Genomic DNA, 21,457 nt, shown 5'->3' on the forward strand with positions numbered 1-21,457 from the left:
GCTGGAGGTTCAGCTGCCATGAGGGGAGGTTCATGGCCATCTTAGGGCAGAACTAACAGAAGGCTCAATCCTGACCCTGCCTTAGAGGGGCCAGACCATCTCTATCAATCTCCTGTGGGTCACTGCTCCTCAGTCAGACCCCAGGCTGCTCAGTCACAGCTAACCCCAGAATTTTGCCTGCAGAGGGAACTTAACCAGATTTTATCTACCATCTCCTGATGCAGACCTGAGCTCCCCTCCCAGATAACACCTGCAGGTGCAACACATGCTGCCACCCTGATTCAGCTCCACCAAGTTCCATTCAAAAGAATCACCTCCTCCATGCCCTCTACCTCTTGCAGATAGCAACCTTCCTTGCATCCAACCCAAACTCATTGTGTCCAAGATATGGACCCACTGGTGCTTTTGGGAAAGGGCATTCTGATTAAAGATCTTGATGTATGACCACAGGTAAATTATCAGCAAGCAGTTAAATTACTTTCATTGAGGGTCACACAGAGAGGTGTGTCAAACTCAGCAATTGCAAGCACAAGCAAGGCAAAGAGCATCAGCAGGAGATGGAGGAGCAGAATGCTGAACTGCCTGGAAAGTGACAAGATTTAAGAGGAGAAGAATACAACAGCTTGACCTTCTGCCAGGTTTGCCACTCAGAATGACAGCATCACGTCACATAGGCTGGACTTGATTATCTCAGAGATCTTTTCCAGCCTCAATAATTCTGCAATCACTTTGCTTCTCTCCTGGCCATTTCCCTCATTTTTCACCTGAACTTCTTGCAGAAGTTTTCCTTTTCTCTTGTGGCCCAAAGGCAAAGGGATAGGAAGAACCCAAGTAGCAGGACAGAAGTACTGCAGAAGGAAAAGTAGAAGAGATGGTGCACAAGCTGCATCAGGGTAGTACAGAGCATGGTAATGGGACCATTGCTCACTCTTCTGTGTGTCAATTCCTCAAGTCCAGGACACAAAGCAGCATTTATAGTTTCTCCTATTAGACTTTCCAGCTACCAGTGCAGCCTGGCCAGCTGTTGAAGTGAAGATGGGGCCAGTGGCAACAAAACAGCTGAAATATTGGAGGGAGGAATGTACATAAGGGAGAATGGGATATGGCAGCAGAGAAAATTTAATTTTGCTGGGTGTGATTGACAAATGAGGTGCGAGTGCTAAATTCTGAGATCTCCCACAGCTAGAGTCGTATGTTGGTATGACTGATGTAAAAGCAACAGACAATCACAACTGCAGGCCAAGTTCCTGAACATGATAGGGATCCTAGGAAATCTCCCACTCCCCAGTTCTAGTCCACCTATGCCTCTGTCCATGGACCAAAAATATCCATGGTTTAGACACTCAGGAGCTACATTTAAGTACTGTTGCATAGCCAGCAGCTCTTCTTGTAACACAAATAGCTAGATTCATAAAGTAACATCTTGCTAGAGTTTACCAAATACGATGAACCCCTTGGGGAAAAATAAAAACCAAACAAACAAAAAACCCCAAACAACAACAAAAAACCCCAACAAAAAACAAACCAAAGGAAAAAACCAAAACTACCAACCAACAAAACAAACACCAACAAACCCACAAACAGGCTATGGGCAGAAGTTCCACAAGTTTGTCTGTGCACACCTCCCCAAGCTGCCAGACACCAACTCATCAGTTAGTTTTGGAAGTTTTCTTTCCAATCTTGCTGACACGTGCAGGCCAGCTGCTTGGGTCTGCCCACATGCAGAGAGCTCCCGTAGTCATAGCAGACCTGACTCCAATTCATCTCCTGGATCAGACCGCTGAAGGGTTCAGTCATGTCTTGGCTAAAAAAATTATCCCTTTCTTGGTCAGGTGTTACTTTTTCCCTGCTCTCATTTTGGTTTTCTATGTTGATTAAGGGTTGTGAATGCTGAATTTCTCCAAGTTAAATCATGGTTTCTGGGTCTAGATTTTTACACCAACTCCAAATTCATTTTGGCAAGGTCAGGCCAGGTTTTCCAAAAGGCTCAGCTTAAACAGGAAGCAGATGGCCAGACCCCCTCCAGGCTTTGGAAATTAAATAAACTGGCTTCAGACTCAGTTACCACTTTCAGATACAGTCTCCCATCCACTGAAGTCCATTGACTAAACAGGAGCAGAACACAAAGACAATGAACTTCTGCTAACACACTTCATGACAGTTTGTCTAATAAATTTGTGATTTAGTAACAGGATCCATTATTGCTGCAAATGGCAGGTTGGGCTCTTTGACAGAGTAATTACAGATAAGAACAGGTTGTGAAGTTAAGCATAAAAAGGGAGACAGGTAGTAGTAGTTCCAAGAGTAGGTTGGTGCAGCAGCTTAATAGTCTGTTGGTAGGACAGGAAGAGTATTTTACCACTCGTTTTCCATTCTTCAGTAAAAACTAGTGTGTACTAGAATAGTCAGGTTTTCAGTACTATCCAGCTTTGTGATCTAGTACCCTAACAGCTACAGGAAACACATTAACATAGCTATACACTGCTGTGTTGTCACAGCTGTAGACCCGTAATTGGGAGTGCAGTTTTCCGGGAAAGGAAATGGTAGTGGTTTCAAAACTAGAATTTACCACAAGAACCAGCACTTCCAACAGATCTCAGAAGCTAAGCAGGGCTAGATCAGTGCAGTGGAAAAAAAGATGACCAAAGTAGAATTACGTGATTAAGGACATTGTCACATTACACTGCAGCCTTTTCCATAACCACAGCAAACCAGGGAAGGCTTTGGAGAGTTTCCCTGTTCCTGGCATGGACAATACAGTCTTGGTTAGTCTGGTACCTAGACAGCCAGGACAAACAGGAGGCTGTCAGTATCTAATACATTCATTATAACTAGGCCATTCACAATCCAACACCAAACTCAGTAGGCTGGTTAGATAATTACTACCATCTGCTCAGAGACTGCAAGACAGTCACATCCTCTTCTAAGACGTTTGTACCCAGCAGTAGTAGAGGAAAGTATTTCTAATGAGTCATGTCCAGAGAAAACAAAGAGCCTTTGACTTCAATTGTTCTGCTCTTTCATTTCTGCTTTTCTGCAAGGGAATGTAACTGTTTCACTACATGTGCCTCAGCTGCCAGCTGTTAATAAAAAACTGATATTAACCAAATTAATTTATAACAAACTCTGCAACAGTCAACCAGTTACCTTCATTACCACTGGACAAATGGAGTTGGGGTCCACAGGACTGAACAGGAGAGCTTGACAAAGCCAAAGGCTGTGCAGTAGAACAAATGAGAATCACTAACATCCTTTGAGCTCTGCATGTACAAGCATGGAAGAGGTGATGACTTGCCCTCCAGAGGCTACAGCTTCCAGAGTGAAAGAAAGAAAACCAACTAGCTTAAATCAGCATAAACCATTTTTTGGACTTGGTAGAGTTAGGTTATGGTTGGACTCAATGATCTTAAAGGTGTTTTTCAACCAGAATGATTCTGTGATTCTTATAAATTTGTTCAGAAAAAACATATCATATGCCCAAAACATTCTACAAATAAGAAGGGAGTGTCTTTTACTGCTCACAGTGGTGGGACCAAGGAGTAGAGGGTGTTATTTTTTTTCAGATGGTGGCTATCAAATATATCAGCATGGCAATCCAGGAAACAGGCAAAGTATCAGGAGATATTTCCGTCTCCATGTAGGCAAGCACTGAAGCACCAAAATATTTGCTATTGCTTGTGCCTAATGGAAAGCAGCATGCTTTAGGGAAAGGCTGCAGAGCTGTCTGGGGGTGGGGGTGGCAGGCAGGGAAATCATAATCAACTGAGGTAATTTATGTGTGAATTACTTTAGTAAGTGAAATGAGGCAGAAAAGTGCCAAGATCTATTTTCGTCGGATGAAAGGAAAAAAAGAAAATCAATCCAAGAGGAAAAAGAAAGTTACACTTATTTAGAGAAATGCATTTTTGAAAAGTGCAGTAATTTCTGGCTTGTACCAAAGCTTCAGTTTTCATTAGGCAATAAAGGGACAGTAAGGATGATTGCTGTTGCTAAATTTTACCTATGACCCACCAGTGGTCACCAACAGAGTAGGGTACTGGGATAAAGCAACTTCTGAGTAGATCATTTTATGTTCATGATCTTCTTCCAAAGCTACCATAAGGATTTTGGAGTGGAGGCAACCAGGATTCTTAAATTAGCTGTAAAATTCAGACTCAAATCAACTTAGAAACTATGAACTATATTGCCCTATTTCTTATTAGGAGATTATTTCTGAACTGTACTAAGAAGATTTCATGTAAGCCTGAAAATTCTTCAAGTAGAATTTGTTATATATGGAGATGGGGTCATGAAAGACACTTTCACTTACTTCTGGTATTTATTATTAGTACTTGTATGCTATTGAACCAGTTATTTGCCAATCACTAACAAACAAGCCTCTCAGCCTTGCCTTCTATGAAGAGTTATTTCCAAAGTCTCTAAGCACCTTAGGTTTAAACAGTCTTATTAAATATCTTCCTCATTGCTTCCAAGAATAAAAGAATTAGATCAAACGTGAAGAGTTGAATTTGCTAAAATAGCAGGTGAGAATACAGGCTGAAATGATAGGTCCATAAAGAAATACTAAAATGCTTTTTCTATATTTACCCTTTACCTTCACGTGGCATGTTTAATGTTCTAGCTGGAACTGAAAATGTTTTCTTTTTTCTTGTTTAGTAAACCATTTTCCACAAATTGCTTGTTAGATGCCATATACAGCTTTTATTAATGGTCTCAAACGTTGCAAGGTAATGGATTTTAAGAAAAGCAGTCCTCCATGTTTCACTGCAGGCACTGAGTTCTCCACATGCATTATATCCTTTACACTGATATAAGCGTTTTTAGGCATTTGTGTATCAGCTAAATCAAAGGCCTTGAAAACAACAATGGTTTTAGCAGTGTTGCATGCCTGGTGAGCAGAAAAAGCAAGCAGAGCATCCTAGAGAGTCCAGCTAAGTGTTTTCTTGCTTACAAAGAGCAGACAAGCATCCTAGCTGTGATCTGACCAATGTTAACATCCAGACCCAAAAGGAATGAAACAACAGATAGATTCCTTGTTCCCATCCTTGCAATTAGAATATTTTTAAGTCAGCTTAGCACTAATAAAAGGGATCTTAAAGAACTGCTTCAGGAGTGCTACTAAATGCAGTTTGGATTCAAACATGACAACAACCCCCAGATTAAGGTACTGTCATCTCCCACCCATCAGTCATTTTTTCTGCCAAGCAGATAGTAAAAGGGGAAAGGGGTGCCAAGATTACCCTGAACACCTGATGCTCCTGAGACCTTATTTTGGCATCTGTGCATTGATATCCCCATCAGCCAGGGGACAACAACACCAAGTTACTCACTATCCTCTCCAGTTTGTCATGGCGGAGCTCCAGTAAGAACATGGTATGCAGGTGAATGCCTGGACAGCCAAAGAAGAATACTGCAACACTGCCCCACAAACATTGTCTTAGGATAGATGCTACATTAGCATTTCCTAGTCATCCTGCACTAAGCACAACAGTGGAATGCAAATGATTTGAGAATTCTATGCAGTTACTAACACTGTTCTGCACAGAGGTGTGTTCATTTGGAATTCTAGGAACATGTGATGCTGAGATGCTTTAGTGCAGATGAGAAGGCAGCTAGTTCCACCTCTGCTCAGTCAATACCTTCTGCCAAATGCAAACCAGGAATTTCTTGAGTTTATGAAACTGCCACAGGATGCTACCTAGAAAACTGCAAACCTAAGTTTTAAGAGTTGGAGTCCTGCAAGTAACAAGTTCTGCATATCATTTGGCAGTTTGAAGTGTGCTGAAAAATGTGAAGATGCAGCAAGGACTGGGCCTGCTGAGTTAATAATTTGCAGAGCTGGGTCTGTGTAATCCCTGTACCTGCCCAGTGTTCCTCTTTACCAAGCAGAGAGGGACAGGCTGTCCAAGAGTAGCTTACTATGACCATCTCAGTCTTTTGTGCAAATTCATGCTACTTCATTGTGTCTATGGGGAAGAAGGAAGGCAAATTCCTCATTTTCCTCATTTGCAAAATAGGTGGAAACTGAGACAAAAGGAGCTGCCAGAGGCCATACAGTCAACAGCAGAGGCCATTTTAGGATCCAGATAAGGATTTTTCTACTACAGCATCCAGAATAAGTGTATTAAATAATTTGGCAAATATTTCATATCAGCTATTTATTTGGAGCAGGACATGCGTCACTTTGTGTGACTGCAAACTGCAGGCAAACAAAGGAATACATAATAATCAAATCTTTAAAAGATTAGAACCTTACTCTTTAGAAATTAATCATTCCTAAAACAAAAGCAAATGAGGAAGAGGAGGAAGGTCATGAACAGCTCACTGACAGACAGGAATATTTTCCCATAAACAAGATGGTTGGACATTGTGCAAAGATACACATAGAAAGATTTGTTGAATTTCTTACTCTCTAAATCTGTTCCACCCCATTGTGGAAAGCATAGAAAATGAACTTGCCTTAAGAAAAACAAGCACAGCAAGTTGGCATTTATCAGTTCCATGCACTGTGAATGTCTGATTGTAACAGCACTTTCCATTAGCAGTATAAAAATACTATGGCAACTGATGTATGGAACTGAAGGGTGACAGCATGACAGATTGCAATATGTTTCCAAGAGAACCCCACAGTGTGATTATCAGCAGCTTCTTACCTGACAAGATAGCAAATTGTCTGTGGAGCTGCTCTATTATGTCTACTGCAACCAGTGGCCGTATCTCCTGCTGCATGATTTCATCTGTGCAAGTGAAAACAGAAATTTTCAATGAGTTAATAAAAGGTTAATGACAATTTTTCTAACTTTTAACTACTTAGCAAAACAAAGATGACACTCAAGGGAAAAAAGACTGGCTTAACTACTGGCTCAGATGTTATATGACAGTCACAGAAACTTAGGATACTTACAGTCTCATCTTCAGCCAACTTACTTCATCTATCGTCTTGTGACTTCAGGGATAGCTTTTCAGAAACCAGCTCCAGCAGATCTGCCAGAGCGTGTCACAGGTTTGCTCAAGCCGACAGCCTGCTCCTTACTACTTCATATTCCGTATTAAGACACTGCATTTGGCCTCCCACATAAAGCAGCTTTTCAGTCTTTGAAACAGTAGAGACTACTTCAGATACCATGCCATGTTCCACCCTCAGCTCCCTGGTCTCTGCATGAAGACTTTGTGTAAGTAAATACCAAATCCAGAACAGTTTCCTTTGCTGATGCTTTTTCCGCTACAAACAAACTCATGGTAAAAGGAGGAAGTAAGAGGCTGTGAGGCTTTCTTCTCACGAAAACAAAGCCTGTTCTTTTGAAGTAAACACTGAAAAGGTAAAAAATAACTTGGCAAGTAGCTGGGAAAAATCACCACAATTTGTGTGTGTGATCTGTTCAGTGACCAACAACTACAATCTCACATTGAGCTAATTAGATATTTTTCTTTAACAGGGGCACCCAATTGTTCTCCCTACTCTTCATCCCAGTCTACACCAGCAACACTTACTGAGGAACATCTGCTAACTCAACAAGCAGGATCAAAGTTTATGTTACAATAGCACCTATTGCAGCTAGGCCTTTAGCCACTGTACAGCTACAGAACTACAACCAGTAGTAATCAGCTACTACAACCAGTCCTTGCTTTGTACAGCTCACCTCTGCCTGCCAGACAACAGGTGGAAAGAAGGAAGTTGGGTCCAGAGAGACCACAGATCAGGGTAAAGGCAGATAGTTGCCCTATTTAAGCACCAAAATCCGCACTGATGTCAAAACAATGCAGGCACTGAAACACTTGAGTGCAGCTGGTTTTAAACAAACTGTCCACAAATAGAGAGGGAGGTCAGAGACATTAGAAATTATCATCTTTCTCCTGCATCCTATTCTGCTGCCCAGAATACTTGGTCTTGCTTTGAGTCTTCCACTCTGATCCTTTCCAGAACTGGTTTTAAATTACACAATGTCACTTGGAAACTTTTCAGTTCATTTTCAAACACTTCACTAATGCCTAGAGACAAAGTAATGGAAGAGTTTGTGTCCTTGCCCTCTCCTAGGCAGACAGTAACACACACACAAAAGGAAAAATAAAACTAGAATGAGTGATGGAACATTAGGAAATATTTTTCACATAAAGAGTGGTCAGGTGGTCAGACATTGGAATAGACTGCCTAGGGAGGTTGGTTGAGTCACCATCCCTGAATGTGTTTAAGGGTCATTTGTATGTGGTGTTGGTGGGTATGATTTAGGGGAGAACTTTGTAGAGTAGGGATGATGGCTGGACTCGGTGATCCCAAGAGTCTTTTTCAACTTGAATAGTTCTATGGTTCTATGTTTCTGATGTGGGACCTTAATTTCCATCCTGTTTATGCAGCCCACTGTCAGCTTCTCTGATTCTTGGCTTGCAGGTGGCCAAGAGCTACCAGGAGGGCAGACTAATGAATCACAGCTAAAGAGCCTGGTTTCAGTGATGCGGTAATTTCAGCCTGCTGCTGTGGTCACATTGTTGCAGTGTAACAGTCATCTGTGGCACATTTGTCACAGAACAGAGAATTCAGAGGACTCACCAAGTAGGTTGCTGTGCTTACCTCCTCCCTGAGCCCACCTAAAGTGAGTTTTATGCCAATTAGTTATCTATATGGTGGCAGCACTGAAATCCTAACAGCCACATGGTACTGCAGGTTTTGACAAGTGTCTCCAGATCTTTGACTTCTAGCATCCTTCAGATGGTGTACTTTAAGTGTTTGTGAATCACCATAACAATAATAGATATGCTCTTTTCAAACCACAGATTGGCAGCAAGATAGAGGTAGAAGAGGAATGTTTAGAGGAGACTATAGCCAAATAAATAAAAAAAAAAAAAAAAAAACAAACCAGAAAGAACCCCTTGACCCAGAAGAAGGAAAAAAAAATAAAAATAATTAAAACAGGGCTTAGAATCTCAGAACACAGACATCTTGGAGCATCCATTTGAGAAAATACTGTTGATTTCAGCATCTGGAACATGTGAAGATATTGTGACAATTCTGCAGTCCCACGGGTAGACAGGTACACTCAGGTTTGGGTGACCAGGACTGAGCCTGCACTGAACAGCTGCAAAAACGGAGCAAGTTTTCTATAAAGGATGGGACAATCACAAAGGGGCTTGAAAGAAACAGAAAGTTAACTAGAAAACATGACACCATCACTGTCCTCTCAGAGACTTCCTCCTTCCTCCAAGGTAACAAACTTGCCAGCACAATAGCTTGCTTTTAATGTTAGGCATCATTAATACCAATGAGTTGTAGGCAAAACAAAAAATCTTCCCCTTCCCCTTCATCTATTTGCTTTATTAGCTCACTCTAAAAATAGCTTGGTCTCTGGTTTCTAAAAATCCTTTTATTTTTTTTTACCAAAAGGATTTTGTGGTATAAGGATAAGATGAAGTAATAGAAACAAGAACTGTGGAATGTCAGCTAGTTCTCATCCAAACCTCTGCCTGGACAAGACTCTCTCTAGTGAGACACATGGGGTTTGCTGCAAAACCCACACTCAGCAGAAGACATTAAGATGATGAGAAAGGTGGTACAAAATACATTTGGTGACTATGAATCACACATTCAAGCAAGTGAGTATAGCTCACACACATTGACATGTGTGAGAAAAGAAATTGATGAAGAAAGTAGAAGAAACTTGCAGGAGACACAGAACATCTCAGGAAAGAAGAAAATACCTCACAAGCCCAAATGGCAAACCAGATAAAGTGGCTGCAAACTGTCAATAGCTGTAGCCACAGCACACAATGTCACATTTGTCCTTCTACATCTTCCTCTGGGACAGTGCTTAAAGGTAGTTACTCTCCAGTGTTGATGCATTTGTAACACCATCACGGCACAGAGCCTGCAATAGAAGTCCTAAATCTTGGAAACACATGATTACCTAGGGCTGCTACAGGATGGTTTTAGGTTTTTTTCCTAAAGTTTGAAAAAACAAACAAACAAAAAAACAACTTAAAAGCAACACAAAAGACACAGGTCAGGGTTTATTTTAAAGCCATAACATTTTGCCTAGCATTAGTGAGCATGCATCTATCTGTTCGTATCTTCCACTGAGTTTATCCCAGGAGGCTCTGTAGCCTTCCTAGTTTGTTCACTGCAAGCCACAGGCCTGCAGGAAGTGGGCAGAAGTAACGTACCCTTTTCCTGTGGGACAGATACCACAGCTGAGAAAACCTCACTCTAGGCTGACACGAGTAGATACTGAGCTAACAGCTGCAGCTTCACAGACAACTTCAGAAGTTTCTTGATGGTAGGCATGTTTTCATTTACTATATGGGGACCCAGAAGTCAATGGGAAGGTTTTAGGGAGCTGACAAGCCACATGAGAGACAACAACTGTCTTGCTTCCTTACACCTTGCTAATACTTGCAGAAGAGAGTGAACAATCCCTGGCCACTTCAAAGCACTTCTGTCTCTGATAAAATGTCTGTATAGCTGTGCAACTAAAGATAATATCAAATCCCACACCAGCCAAGTGTCTGGAACATTGTTATCTTGGCAACTTTGAGTCAGGCATTTCCTAGTTTCTGTGTGATTTTTTTGTGTGTCTTAGCTTTTTTTTTTTTTAAATGAAGAGGCAGTTACACGTAGCTTCTCAAATTTAAAAAAAGAAGAAAGCTTATTTGATCAAACAGTATTATGTGAAACAACACCAACCTCCCCTACCTACATCACCAAAGTTTAGCCTTTACACATACCATGCATTTCTTCATTACTTGAGCTAAATTAATTTGCCAGGACAATTTAAATGTGAATAAGGATGTGATACTGGAGCGGGAAAAAAATGAAACAAGTCAGTTCATCTACTCTTGGTTCTCCTCTTAAAACCACTATAAATTCAATTCCTAGCAGAGACCAATTTCACTACAGAAAAATTAGGCTTTACTGTTTTGCTTCCCAAGGTTTTCTACCAAAGGGGAGGAAAAGAAAAGCAATTACTACAGCCATCTGTCTGACACAGCTTCTCCTCTCTCCCAGATCTCTAGGGAGTCTAACTGCAACTGTGCTATCTAATCTTTAAGGGGAAAGCCATTCAATAACGCTTCATCTCCCTCAAAAATGAAACATGCTCAGACTTCCCCCCACACTTACCTATTTTATTTCTCACCACAGTTGTACGATTCCTACAGCAGATCTGGAGCACAGCCCAGAGACTGCCACCTTCAGAGCTACACCAACAGCAGCTGATTAAAAACAACAATTAATACAATCTTGTCCCTTCCTCTCTTTCCTGAACAGAGAAGAGCTAGTTTACATGCTAATGGCAACTAATGGTTTCCAACAGTGTTGGAAAGATGACCTGCTGGAGAGAAAAATTGGCCTGTGCTGAGCAGACTGACACAGCAGTGCCTGTTGCTTCACAAAAGACAACCAAAGGCAACCAGCCACAACAGGACACTGGGGCTTCTTTGATTTTTAGTGATTGAATGCTACAACTGCCTGACCTTCTGTTGACTAGAGGAGGGGGTTGCTTCAATCCACCATCTGAAGTCACTAATCTTTGAATAATGGGTTACAAATTTTCAGAGCAAAGTTCACGTCTTCTTAATGACAGCCTGATATGTAATTCACAGGGAAGGAAGACAATGAGAGTGAAATAAAACCTTTGCTAAAATAATAAAGTACATTAGCCTACTTCTACTCAGTGCAACTCACAGCATTCAAATAAAAATTGTGGATTTTTTGAAAAATCAGATTGCTGATCTGATGGAAAAGAATCAGAGTTAAGCACAAGACTAGAGTTCAAAAGTTGCAAAGTACCTGCAGTTCAAAAGTTGTCCAAAGTCCTGTGTCTGCTGCCCATGAATGACAGCAGTTAGCTAAGGGTCTAGCAGAGCTACGTTAGGTTTCAAGAATTAAACACACTAAATAGACAAATTTGCATGTCTTCACTGATAAAATTTAATCAGGATTTGAAAATATTCTGTCCCACTAGAATTCCCAACTCAAAACCTTAAGCAAAACATTTCCTTTCCTGAACACCAAGAAGAACTTCAAAGTGGTTATATCAGAGAAAGGAGAGAAGCTCTTGGTTAGGATTTGGTTTTTTATTCTATTTATTTCTCTGTCTCACCATTTGAGGCCTTTGTTTGCTTTTTGAAAAAGTTCATTTATTCTTTCAGTCCATACAGAGAAACAGCAAGTTCAGGTACTGAAACAAACTGGCTGTGCTACAGATTGTTTGCTTTAAAGAGGAACTATAAACAGAATGGAAATCCCATCCTTTCTCTTGTTCTTCTGCATATTCCCACCACCTCTTTTGTTTGCTAACCCATGTTGAGCCAGCTGAAAACTAAGCCAGGAAAAAGTTATTGTAAATAAAGCAAAGCAATATTTTTCTCAGTGGATTGTTTCTTATCATGTGGTTTAGTTCTCTGCAAAGGGGCTTGGAGGGTACCAGTGCTACTGAGACAAAGGGTAGGAAATAGTAAGATCAGAACTACCTCTTCCAGCAAAGAATTACATTTAGATTAGCTTAGAACAAAAGCCAAATGCAGCACAGGTAAGTAACTGGTGTCCTTCTTTCTCTCAGATCATTTGCTGACCAAGCACAACTGTAAAACCTACAAAGTGTATTAGTTTAAATGCAATTTCTATTCTCATTGAAACCAAGTTTCATAGCAAAGTTTGCTAAATAACTTCCAAGACAGAAGATTCTTCTAACATATTTCCATAAATCTGGTTCATGTTTAGAGCTAATCCTTAAAGTTTGGGTTTTTTGTTGGTTTTTGTTTTTGTTTTCTTTAACTGTAACAGAGAATCCAAGTTTGTGTACACTAATGTAGTAGAAATCTGAACAAGCAAGGTTAGGAGCAAGATCAACTGTCCTGAGTGATGCACTGCTGAAATGCTCTGATCCCTCGAGTAGGGGACAGACCTAGGCCATGGTGTGGATGGAAATACCTTGCAAGTTTTCCCAAACAAGTGCATGAAAGGCCATGAAATGCACACTTTTCTCTGAAGAGCTCAAAAACCTGTGACCCTCCTGGGCAGAAGCTGAACAGCTGCCTGATGTGATCTTCTGTTGCTGAACAGATCTGCTCAGTTCTTTTTTCATTACACTAAGTTGCAATCAGTATTTCCACAGCATTTTTACAGCCTAACAAAGGACTTACAGCTTTACCTGAGCTTTGCTAACATGAACCTTTTAGGGTTTATTTCAGCTTTCTAAGCCAACTTCAAAAGTTTTTGCTATAGACTTCCTTGAGTGAAGAAACAAATTTTGCCACTTTTCCATATTATCACTTCTTGAAAAAGTCTTTTGATCTTCTAGTTTGTCTAGGTTGGGTTTTTTGTTTGTTTTTAAAGAAAACGTCTTAAAATTGGTTGGTGAACCAAGTAAAATGGAAAATTAATATAAGCCAGTATTTTCATTTACTGTTGGTAAATTCTAAAAAAAATACATTGTGTGTGCCAAGTTATATCCATAGTCACACACTTCAAGAATTTAATCAGTTACTTTACTGTCAGAATGCCCAAATATATTTATGCCCATCTATGAATTCTTGATTAATAGTGCCCATAAAAGCTAAATTGTACAAACTAATACAAAATTCTTAAAGCATTTACTCCCACTGTCCAGTTTAGGTGACTTGGTATCCCATCCTGTTATGAAGACACTTCTTATAATAATTTTGTGAAATCATAGTAGGTAGACAAGAAATTAACAACAAATCTCTGCTAATTATGGATAATTCAGAAAGTGTAACAGAGAGCTAAAGAAACAGACAATTCCACAATTTGCTCAGCAAATTTTTTTTTTTTCCAGACATTGCTTGATTTCACAGAGCACACTCTGGGATATTAGAGGGGACATGTTATAACCTGCTCTCCTCCACAAAACAGAAACTTCCTAATAAAAGGCATTAAAGGCATAGATACAATCCCAGAAACAGCTTCAACAAGTTAAACATTTACAGGAGCATGATGCAGCCCCTTGCCTAGTCCCTCAGTAGTAAAGATTTCTTTAAGAACTCCAAGTTTTGCCAAAGCTAATTTGTCTTCTTCCCAACATCTGTGCTTCACAGTGATGCTGGATTGCTAGAACAAAAATTCCTGCTCAAAGAATAGAATGCAACAAATGAAGGCTTCACATTTTCATACTGTCATGTTGAAATCTACCATAAATTAAAAAAACCTGCATGTAGCAATCTGCAAAGCTAAAACGCATTCAGTGCAATAATTCATTAAGCTGATCAAGAGACATGGCAGACTGTATAGCAGAATTCATTCCTCCTTGGAGCTTGCCAGCAGACAGTTGCATGGCTGAAATGGTATCTTAGAAAAATTCCAATGCTGGCTTTGCTCTGAACTACTGCATCCAGCAAAATAATTTCAAAAAAGTTCACATCATTTTTGAGGGACCAGTCAGCTGGGGAGCTGAGGGACTGTTTTCTTGCTCATGCCTGAACTGAGGCCAGTGAGCTCAAAAATATTTCCCTGGTTGCTGCCATTGGAGACAAACAGTGAGCCATAGCAGCCACCACTGCTGCCAGCAGCACTCAATATATACCTCAATAAGAGTACAAGTGCTGCTCACAGCCAGCCTCCCAGCCTGGCCACCCCTGCAGCAGCCTTCTCCAAGCTGTCACCACCATTTCAGTTCAGATGCCCATTAGAAAAAGCAAGACAAACAAACTGCAAAGAGCGATGCCTCCCCTCAGACCCGCTCACACTCACAAGCATGTGCTTCCCCTGTGTCTCAGGCTGGTTTCCCTGCAGTCCTGCTGTGGGAATGAGCACACACGAGGTAGAGGGGAGGGACGGAGAGCGGCAGCTTCTGTGGAGGCAGTCTTGGGTCTAACCAACGGTTTACCAAAGAGCTGACGCTCTCCTGGAGGAGTCTGCACAAATTGCTTAGTAACTGCTTCAGTGCAAACCACAGCAGAGGTCTCTGATATGCACCATCTGCAGAGTCAAACCCTCCCCAAGGTACTGCTGGCTTCTGTGTCCCAGAGAGCTCTCCACTCAGACCTTCAGACACCTCAGAGGCATTCACAGCTTAGCACAAACAAATAAAGGTACATGCTGACAAGAGACAAAACAGATTCACTTGCTCAGACTGAAACATGGAGAAGGCTCTTACTAAAATAACTTTTAATAGTAGAGTATTCAGGGCCAAGGAAAACCAAGAGCTGCTATGAATAGCAGTCTTGCAGTACTACCCTGAGGGCACACCCACTCACCAAAGCATTGTACTTTCTCATTACTTTAACATCAGATTTATTGATAATATTGTGTCTTTCCTATCATAAAGCCCAGCAGCTCAGTAACTTCAGATACAAGTCACTCTTGACCAAGGGTGCAGAAGAGCAGGTGTCCCCTAGGGATGCATGAGAGCCTCTGTCTCAGAGATCATCTTCCCAGATTCTTTCACTGCAGGACAAGGGGGAACCACTAGGTTCATTGTGTTTGACACAAGAAATACACAGAAATAGGATTAAACCAGCATTTTAGAAAGCTCTTTAATCTTATGTTAAAGATACCAAGCAACTACAAATCCACTGCTTCCCCCCAGCTGGCCTAACACAAAGAAACCAGCTTGTGCTTCAGAACTCTCACTTATTGCTTCTGTGGCTTTTACTTCAAAATTTGATAGTTGTCCCCAATTTTATCCTTCCTTTGGCAGATGTCCCTTCTTGAGTCTAGTGGCAAAAATCAAGGGAAAAATGGGACAGAGTATCCCTTTCCTTTACCTCTTCCAATCTCACCTCAGCTTTTCCCAATCCTAGCACAGGATGACCTTACTAGTTAACAGTATCTCAATTTCATAATCAGATCTTCAGTCATGTAGACCCTTGCTCCTTAGAGGCTCCCACAGCAGCATACAGCATCAAAGGGATGATTCAAGAGTTTAGACAAACATCCTGAACTCAGCAATTTCCAATTTAATGACTCACAGGAACAAGTTCTGGGCATTAATAAATTTCTATCTCTGCAGAGAACAAAGTTGCCAAAACAACCTAGATTAGAAAAAAGTGAAAAAGTAGTGTTGATTGATAATTCCTGTTTGTTGTAAAAGACTGGATTATTTTTTTTTCCCCCTTGAGAAATGGAATGAACTAACAGGATCAAAAATGTGTGCAACAAGACACTTGGCATAGTCCAAATACTCATGTATAGAAAGCTGGGCTGGTACAACCAAATTTTATTTATCATACTTTTATACTTGAGCACTAGTAATTCTACTAGATAATGTCCAGGTGGTGAAGGAGGAGAGTCCATGACATAGCAACCCCACTTGACAGGCTAATCCACAGCAAGATTCAGATAATAAAATTCAGCAGAATTTAAACACAAGATTAACATATTAACACAGCAGAACTGGGTCTTTGAGGGGGGCTTGGAGCATCAGAAATGGCAGAAATTGGAGAATAAACTCTGTGGGCATTAGCAGGGTGAAAGTACAGGTTGCTCTACTACCTCCTAGTACATTCAGCACCACTTTCCCCTGACATCTTCCCCCCAGTTTACACTACAATTTAGGCAATACAAAAGCAAGCAAACCGAGCTATTATCTTGTGATAATAGGTCCCACAAGTTAACAAAACATTACCAATTACAGCAATCTGCCTATCTCTGTTTAATGCTTTTCCATTTCACTAAGTTGTTTCTTGTTCTGGTATCATGGGAGGAAGGAGAAAACATAACCACCCAGAGAGCCTCTGCTATAACTTTCCCCCTGAGAATTTGTTCTCTATCTTCTCAGTACTATTTATCTCTCAAAACTCTTTAAATGGAAATCAAGTTATGCCTTCCCTATTTTCAATCACCATTCTCTGGACTTCTTTGATTAGGTAAACAGGGTTCAGTACTGTTCAACAGCAGCAGTGCAGGCTGCATATCAATGGGAACTGGTGAAGAGAGACACAAGCATCTAAGATAAGAATATTTTCCCCTGTGGAAAACAATTTATTTTTTTTTTAGCTATTTTCTTTGCAGTGAGAGCCAGCTGAAAAAAATTTATCCCAGTCTCCCTGGGGTAGCATTTTACACTAAAGAAAATTGATATTGAATGCAAATAAACCAAGAAAAATTCCAAGTAATGAAAAAGAGGACACTGTGACAAATCTCAGGGGATTTAGAAATACCTTCCACTTACACTGCAGATTTCAGGCTTCACATGAAAGAGTCACTTTCCCCAGTAACCAGCACCTCTGTAGAAAGGTCAGCCATGTGGGAAAGGCAAACATTTATCCTTTATTTCACTATTGAAGGTGCAGAAACTCCAAAAGATTGAAGAATTTTGGGCTGATCTCACTTAGATGGGATTTCTTTCTGGAGATAGCACCAAAGAAGCCATTTTCTATCTTCCTATCCTTAGCTGTTCTAAAACTATTTCCAATACTTGAGTCCCTTCTCCTCCCTGAAGAGCAGATCTGAAGAACTGCTTTTTATTTCCAGCAGTAGGACCAAGAACAAGTGCCCACAATTGCTGGATAGGAAGAACTGTGGCATTCCTCTGTCCTACAAAAGGACAAAACCAGAAATACTCTGTCAGCACAAGAGACAGGTCCCCATCCTACTGGCAAGGAGGGTGTTGCCTGGTTTTGCAGAAATAGCAAAATCCTGAATAGCCTCAGTAATGAGCTGCATATTCCTTAGTGTTTGCAGATTCATTACGCTGTTTTACACAATCACCAGCCTTGAGCTCAGATAAAAAACCCACACGTTTATTCACTTAAAAAAATACATCATCTGCATGAAGCCTCAGGCTCTGCAGCATGCAGAAACTTCATCTAACCAGCCAATGCTCATCCATCCATGTTAAGCCCCAGTAGCTGTTGGTCCCATTGGAAGCCAGGCTAATTAAGAGCATCTGGGGACAGAGGAGGCCATTTTGGCAGGAGGTATCCTCAAGGATAGATGTGAACCAACAGCTGGCTGACATGAGCAGTCATGTCAGTGCTGAAAAGGCACGTAAGCCACTGTCCAAGGATGATGCTTTTAATGACAAGAGGCTGTGCTTTGTTTTCAGCTTCAGTATCTCTTTTGTGAGCAACTGAGAGCACTACAAGAAGGATCAGCTCTGAACTGCAGTCCCTGCCACATTTCTTACCTGGCTTTCTAAGGGCTCCTTCCCCTTGGCTGTCAGTTGTAGCACCTTGGAGCTGCAGCTCCCAGAGAGTCTCAAGATCACATACTGGTATTCAAAATAGCACCATTTGTATATCAGACTCCAGAGGTGATTTCAGCACCTGTAGGCCAGCTCATACAGCAAGATCCTTCCTGTATTGTAGCAGGAGGCCAGGGCTGTGAAACTCTGAGCAGTTATCACACTAACATAGAGAAACTGCCCTTCAGCTACCCTTGTACAGTGGCACTTCCTTTTTGTAAGCATTCACTATTTTAATCTCTTTACCTGAACAGAAGACTACAACCACACTTTTAACCACTCATCAAAACATATTATAGAATACCAGGTTGGAAGAGACCACAAGGATCCACAGTGATTCAGAGGAAGCCTTGAACATACATGATCCAGGAACTGGATTAGCTTGGCACAGAACTGCTTGCTATCAGGTACTGCTGATGAAAGGTAGGTTACCTGCAGGTCTGACTGCAACCACATGGCCTCTATTTCTGCTGTAGTCACCTGTGCATCTTCCATCTGTTCTAGTTATGATACTTAGTGTACTGAGAAAATTGCCACAGGATATTCACTGGGCTCCACAGATGTAGCCTGTATGTGAAAAATGCTTCATATTTTGGCATGCCTGAAGTACTCAGTAAGCACTAGCCAATTAGCCCTCAACAATGCTCCAGCAGAATGTTGCAGAAAGGGTACCCTTAAGTGAGATCAAGGAAGACCGTGGCACAGAGATCCACAATCCTGCATTGCCACTATGTTAGACAGAGCCAGTCTGAGAAAGAGGCACACATCCACACCTAGAGTTTGTCAAGGAGTCTGCTAGTAGCAAAGGACTAGTAAGTTGGGGCAAGCAGAACCCAAGTTCTTTGGGACAGATCATCTTTCTTTCCGTGTTCATGCAGCACTTACTGTAAAAGGAAACCAACCTCATCTTGAAAGGATAGTCATAGCTACATCATCCAGATCCAGTGCTTATGGAGGCAGAAAATTCCCAGTGCTTCTGCTTTATGGATTAGAAAACCAAGGCCAAAACAAGACAAGAAAGGAGTACAAGGTCAGAGTCATTTCTGAGCAGGAGAAAGGAGCTCAGGCTGTGCTGTTACTATGAATCCCTGTGCCACCCTGCCAGCTCCTTAGCCCCCCTCTAACATGATCACCACATGTAGAGCTGTCACTGCTGTGTTCTCACAGCTCACGCAGCTTTAATGTGTGCACCTGAAGGCACCTTGTCCCTAACAATAACTTAACTGCCCCTCCTGTGGCCTCATTGGTAGAATTTAAAACAAAAGCAATAAAGATGCTTTCTGCCTCACAAAACAGGCTTAGACTAGTTGACACATTATCTTTTCTCTAGGAGAAAATTGTTTTCCAAGGGATTTCCACCCATAACACTATGACAGGTCATCTCTCAACATGAGAGGCAGGGAAGGGGTTTCCCTGGGAACAGTAACCATGGCAAAGCTCTAACCAGTGTCTCTCCCTCTCTACCTACAGGAAGAAAAACAACAGCAGATGCCTGAGCTCTGCCTCCAGCAGGCCCATGGACCCCCAGAGCCATAAGCAACCTGGAAGCACCTGATCAAAGATTTGGGAAAGAATTTCAATTAATTCTGTTCCCAAATCTTTTACTAAGATCCCAGACATTTCTGCCTTGCTATGCTGAACTCAGAGTGCCTCATTACAAAGAGTGCAACTGGAAACATCAGTGTTACCCAAAGGTCAGTCAAACAGAACAACGCATAGGTAGGCACTGAGCCCAAAAATCAGCATGGGTAGATGGCCAACAGAAGGAGAGGTACAATGGACTGGCTTTGCAGTTTTCAAACCCTGGCATTGTGCATTAGAGCCCTATGACAGAAAGCATCTGCAAGCCCCAATTTGTAAGCAGTAGCTGCCAGCAGATGACCTGCTTCTGGTCTACCTCTTTCTGCAGAATGTTCTCTATTTAACAGATTGAATGGAACTCTTTTTGCTAAAGAGCTAATTATATCACAATAAAGAATTCAACTTGAAAGTTGCAAGCTTTTGGGGATCTTCCTCTCACGCACTTGTGAACATGTTATAAATATCTGGGTTTGAGGTTTGCTAGGAATTTATTCAAGGTAACAGAGCAATGAAACCAAAGGGCTCCTTGGTTAATCTTTCTCTTGAATAACACAGAGAAAAAATGTTCTATGACTCAGCAATCTTAACTAGAGCCAACAGCATCAATTTCAACTACCATCACTCCACTTCAGAGTTAACATGCAGCTAGCACAAATTGCCAGGTCATCAGGATCTTATACAAGCAACACAGCTCAGAGTGGAACACTGCCCTGTAGCCAGACCAACTCACACAGAGCAAAAAATGCTCGCTAGTTCAAGTTTCTGTTATGAATACAGTGAAACTAGGATCTTTAAAGTGAGAAAGATATTGACCTTATTTGTAGTCATTCAGCAGCAGAGGTGTCAGGGTCAACTGGGTCACAAAACCCACTGCCCCATCTCCTTACATTTTTTTCAAAAAGGTATTTTATATGCACAGAAAATACCTGCTCCAGACACATACAGAAACCTCACTGTCTAATACCTGACTGAAATAAACATTTATCCAGAATGAGTCTAGCATTCATCTTAGCCTCCTCTAGGTCAAGTCACTGCAAATATACAGCCATGTCAAGTGATGCACTGATACCTGAGTTAATATCCAAAGCCAGCCAGTTGTATTTACCACCAAATCCCAGAGAAAGCATTAGAAAAATGATCCCTTTTTGCTAATCTCCTAAGAATGCAATGCAGCTACCACTAAGATAAGATGCTGTTTCTTTTAAAGATGCTGCACATACCTTTCTTTACCATGTGCTCCAGTCTAATGCATCCTCCTATAAAATCATGATAAGATTTCATTTCTCCTTCTGTTATCCGGACAGCAGTGAAAGGTGGATTCCTGGGCACCTGTTGTCCACATTTCTGACACCGAGAAGCCATTGCCACAGCTCAGGAGACTCTTGTCAGGAATCTGCTCTCTGGGTCTGCTGGAATCCAGCCTGATTCTTCAGCCGTCAGTCCAGGCTGGTGACTTTATCCCACTTAGTTCATTCAAGGTCACTCTCCCCAGCAGGATGTTCGCCATTGCAATTGGTTAAGACTTTATAGGCTTACTGACTGTGTTTGTTTCTCCCTCCTTGCTTTCAAGATCAGTTTACTTTATTCTCTCATTCAGAATGAAAGCTGTGAACCTCAGCACAGCCTGTGCCCTGAATGGCTTCCTTATCATTAATTTAAAGCTCTTATAAAAGACAAAGACAGAAGATCCCAGAAGCACGTTGCAAGATCTCAGCATGTCTCTTAAAAAGCATGCCAGATATGTT

At 41.3% G+C, this 21,457-nt stretch overlaps 1 protein-coding gene across 1 annotated transcript in view; it reads right to left on the minus strand.

Annotated features, from left to right (window-relative positions):
* Nucleotides 1-21,074, minus strand: part of MCF2L2 (MCF.2 cell line derived transforming sequence-like 2) — a 139,224-nt gene extending 118,150 nt beyond the window's left edge. The window contains exons 1-2 of the mRNA XM_009999374.1: nucleotides 20,933-21,074; nucleotides 6,654-6,737 (exon numbers count right to left, since the gene is read on the minus strand). Of these exons, the coding sequence (XP_009997676.1) occupies nucleotides 6,654-6,737; nucleotides 20,933-21,074 (226 nt within the window). The remainder of the gene's footprint in view (nucleotides 1-6,653; nucleotides 6,738-20,932) is intronic.
* Nucleotides 21,075-21,457: the final 383 nt, after the last annotated feature.

Source organism: Chaetura pelagica, unplaced genomic scaffold (genome assembly GCF_000747805.2).
Source record: "Chaetura pelagica isolate M959 unplaced genomic scaffold, ChaPel_1.0 scaffold20, whole genome shotgun sequence".
Lineage (NCBI taxonomy): Eukaryota > Metazoa > Chordata > Aves > Apodiformes > Apodidae > Chaetura > Chaetura pelagica.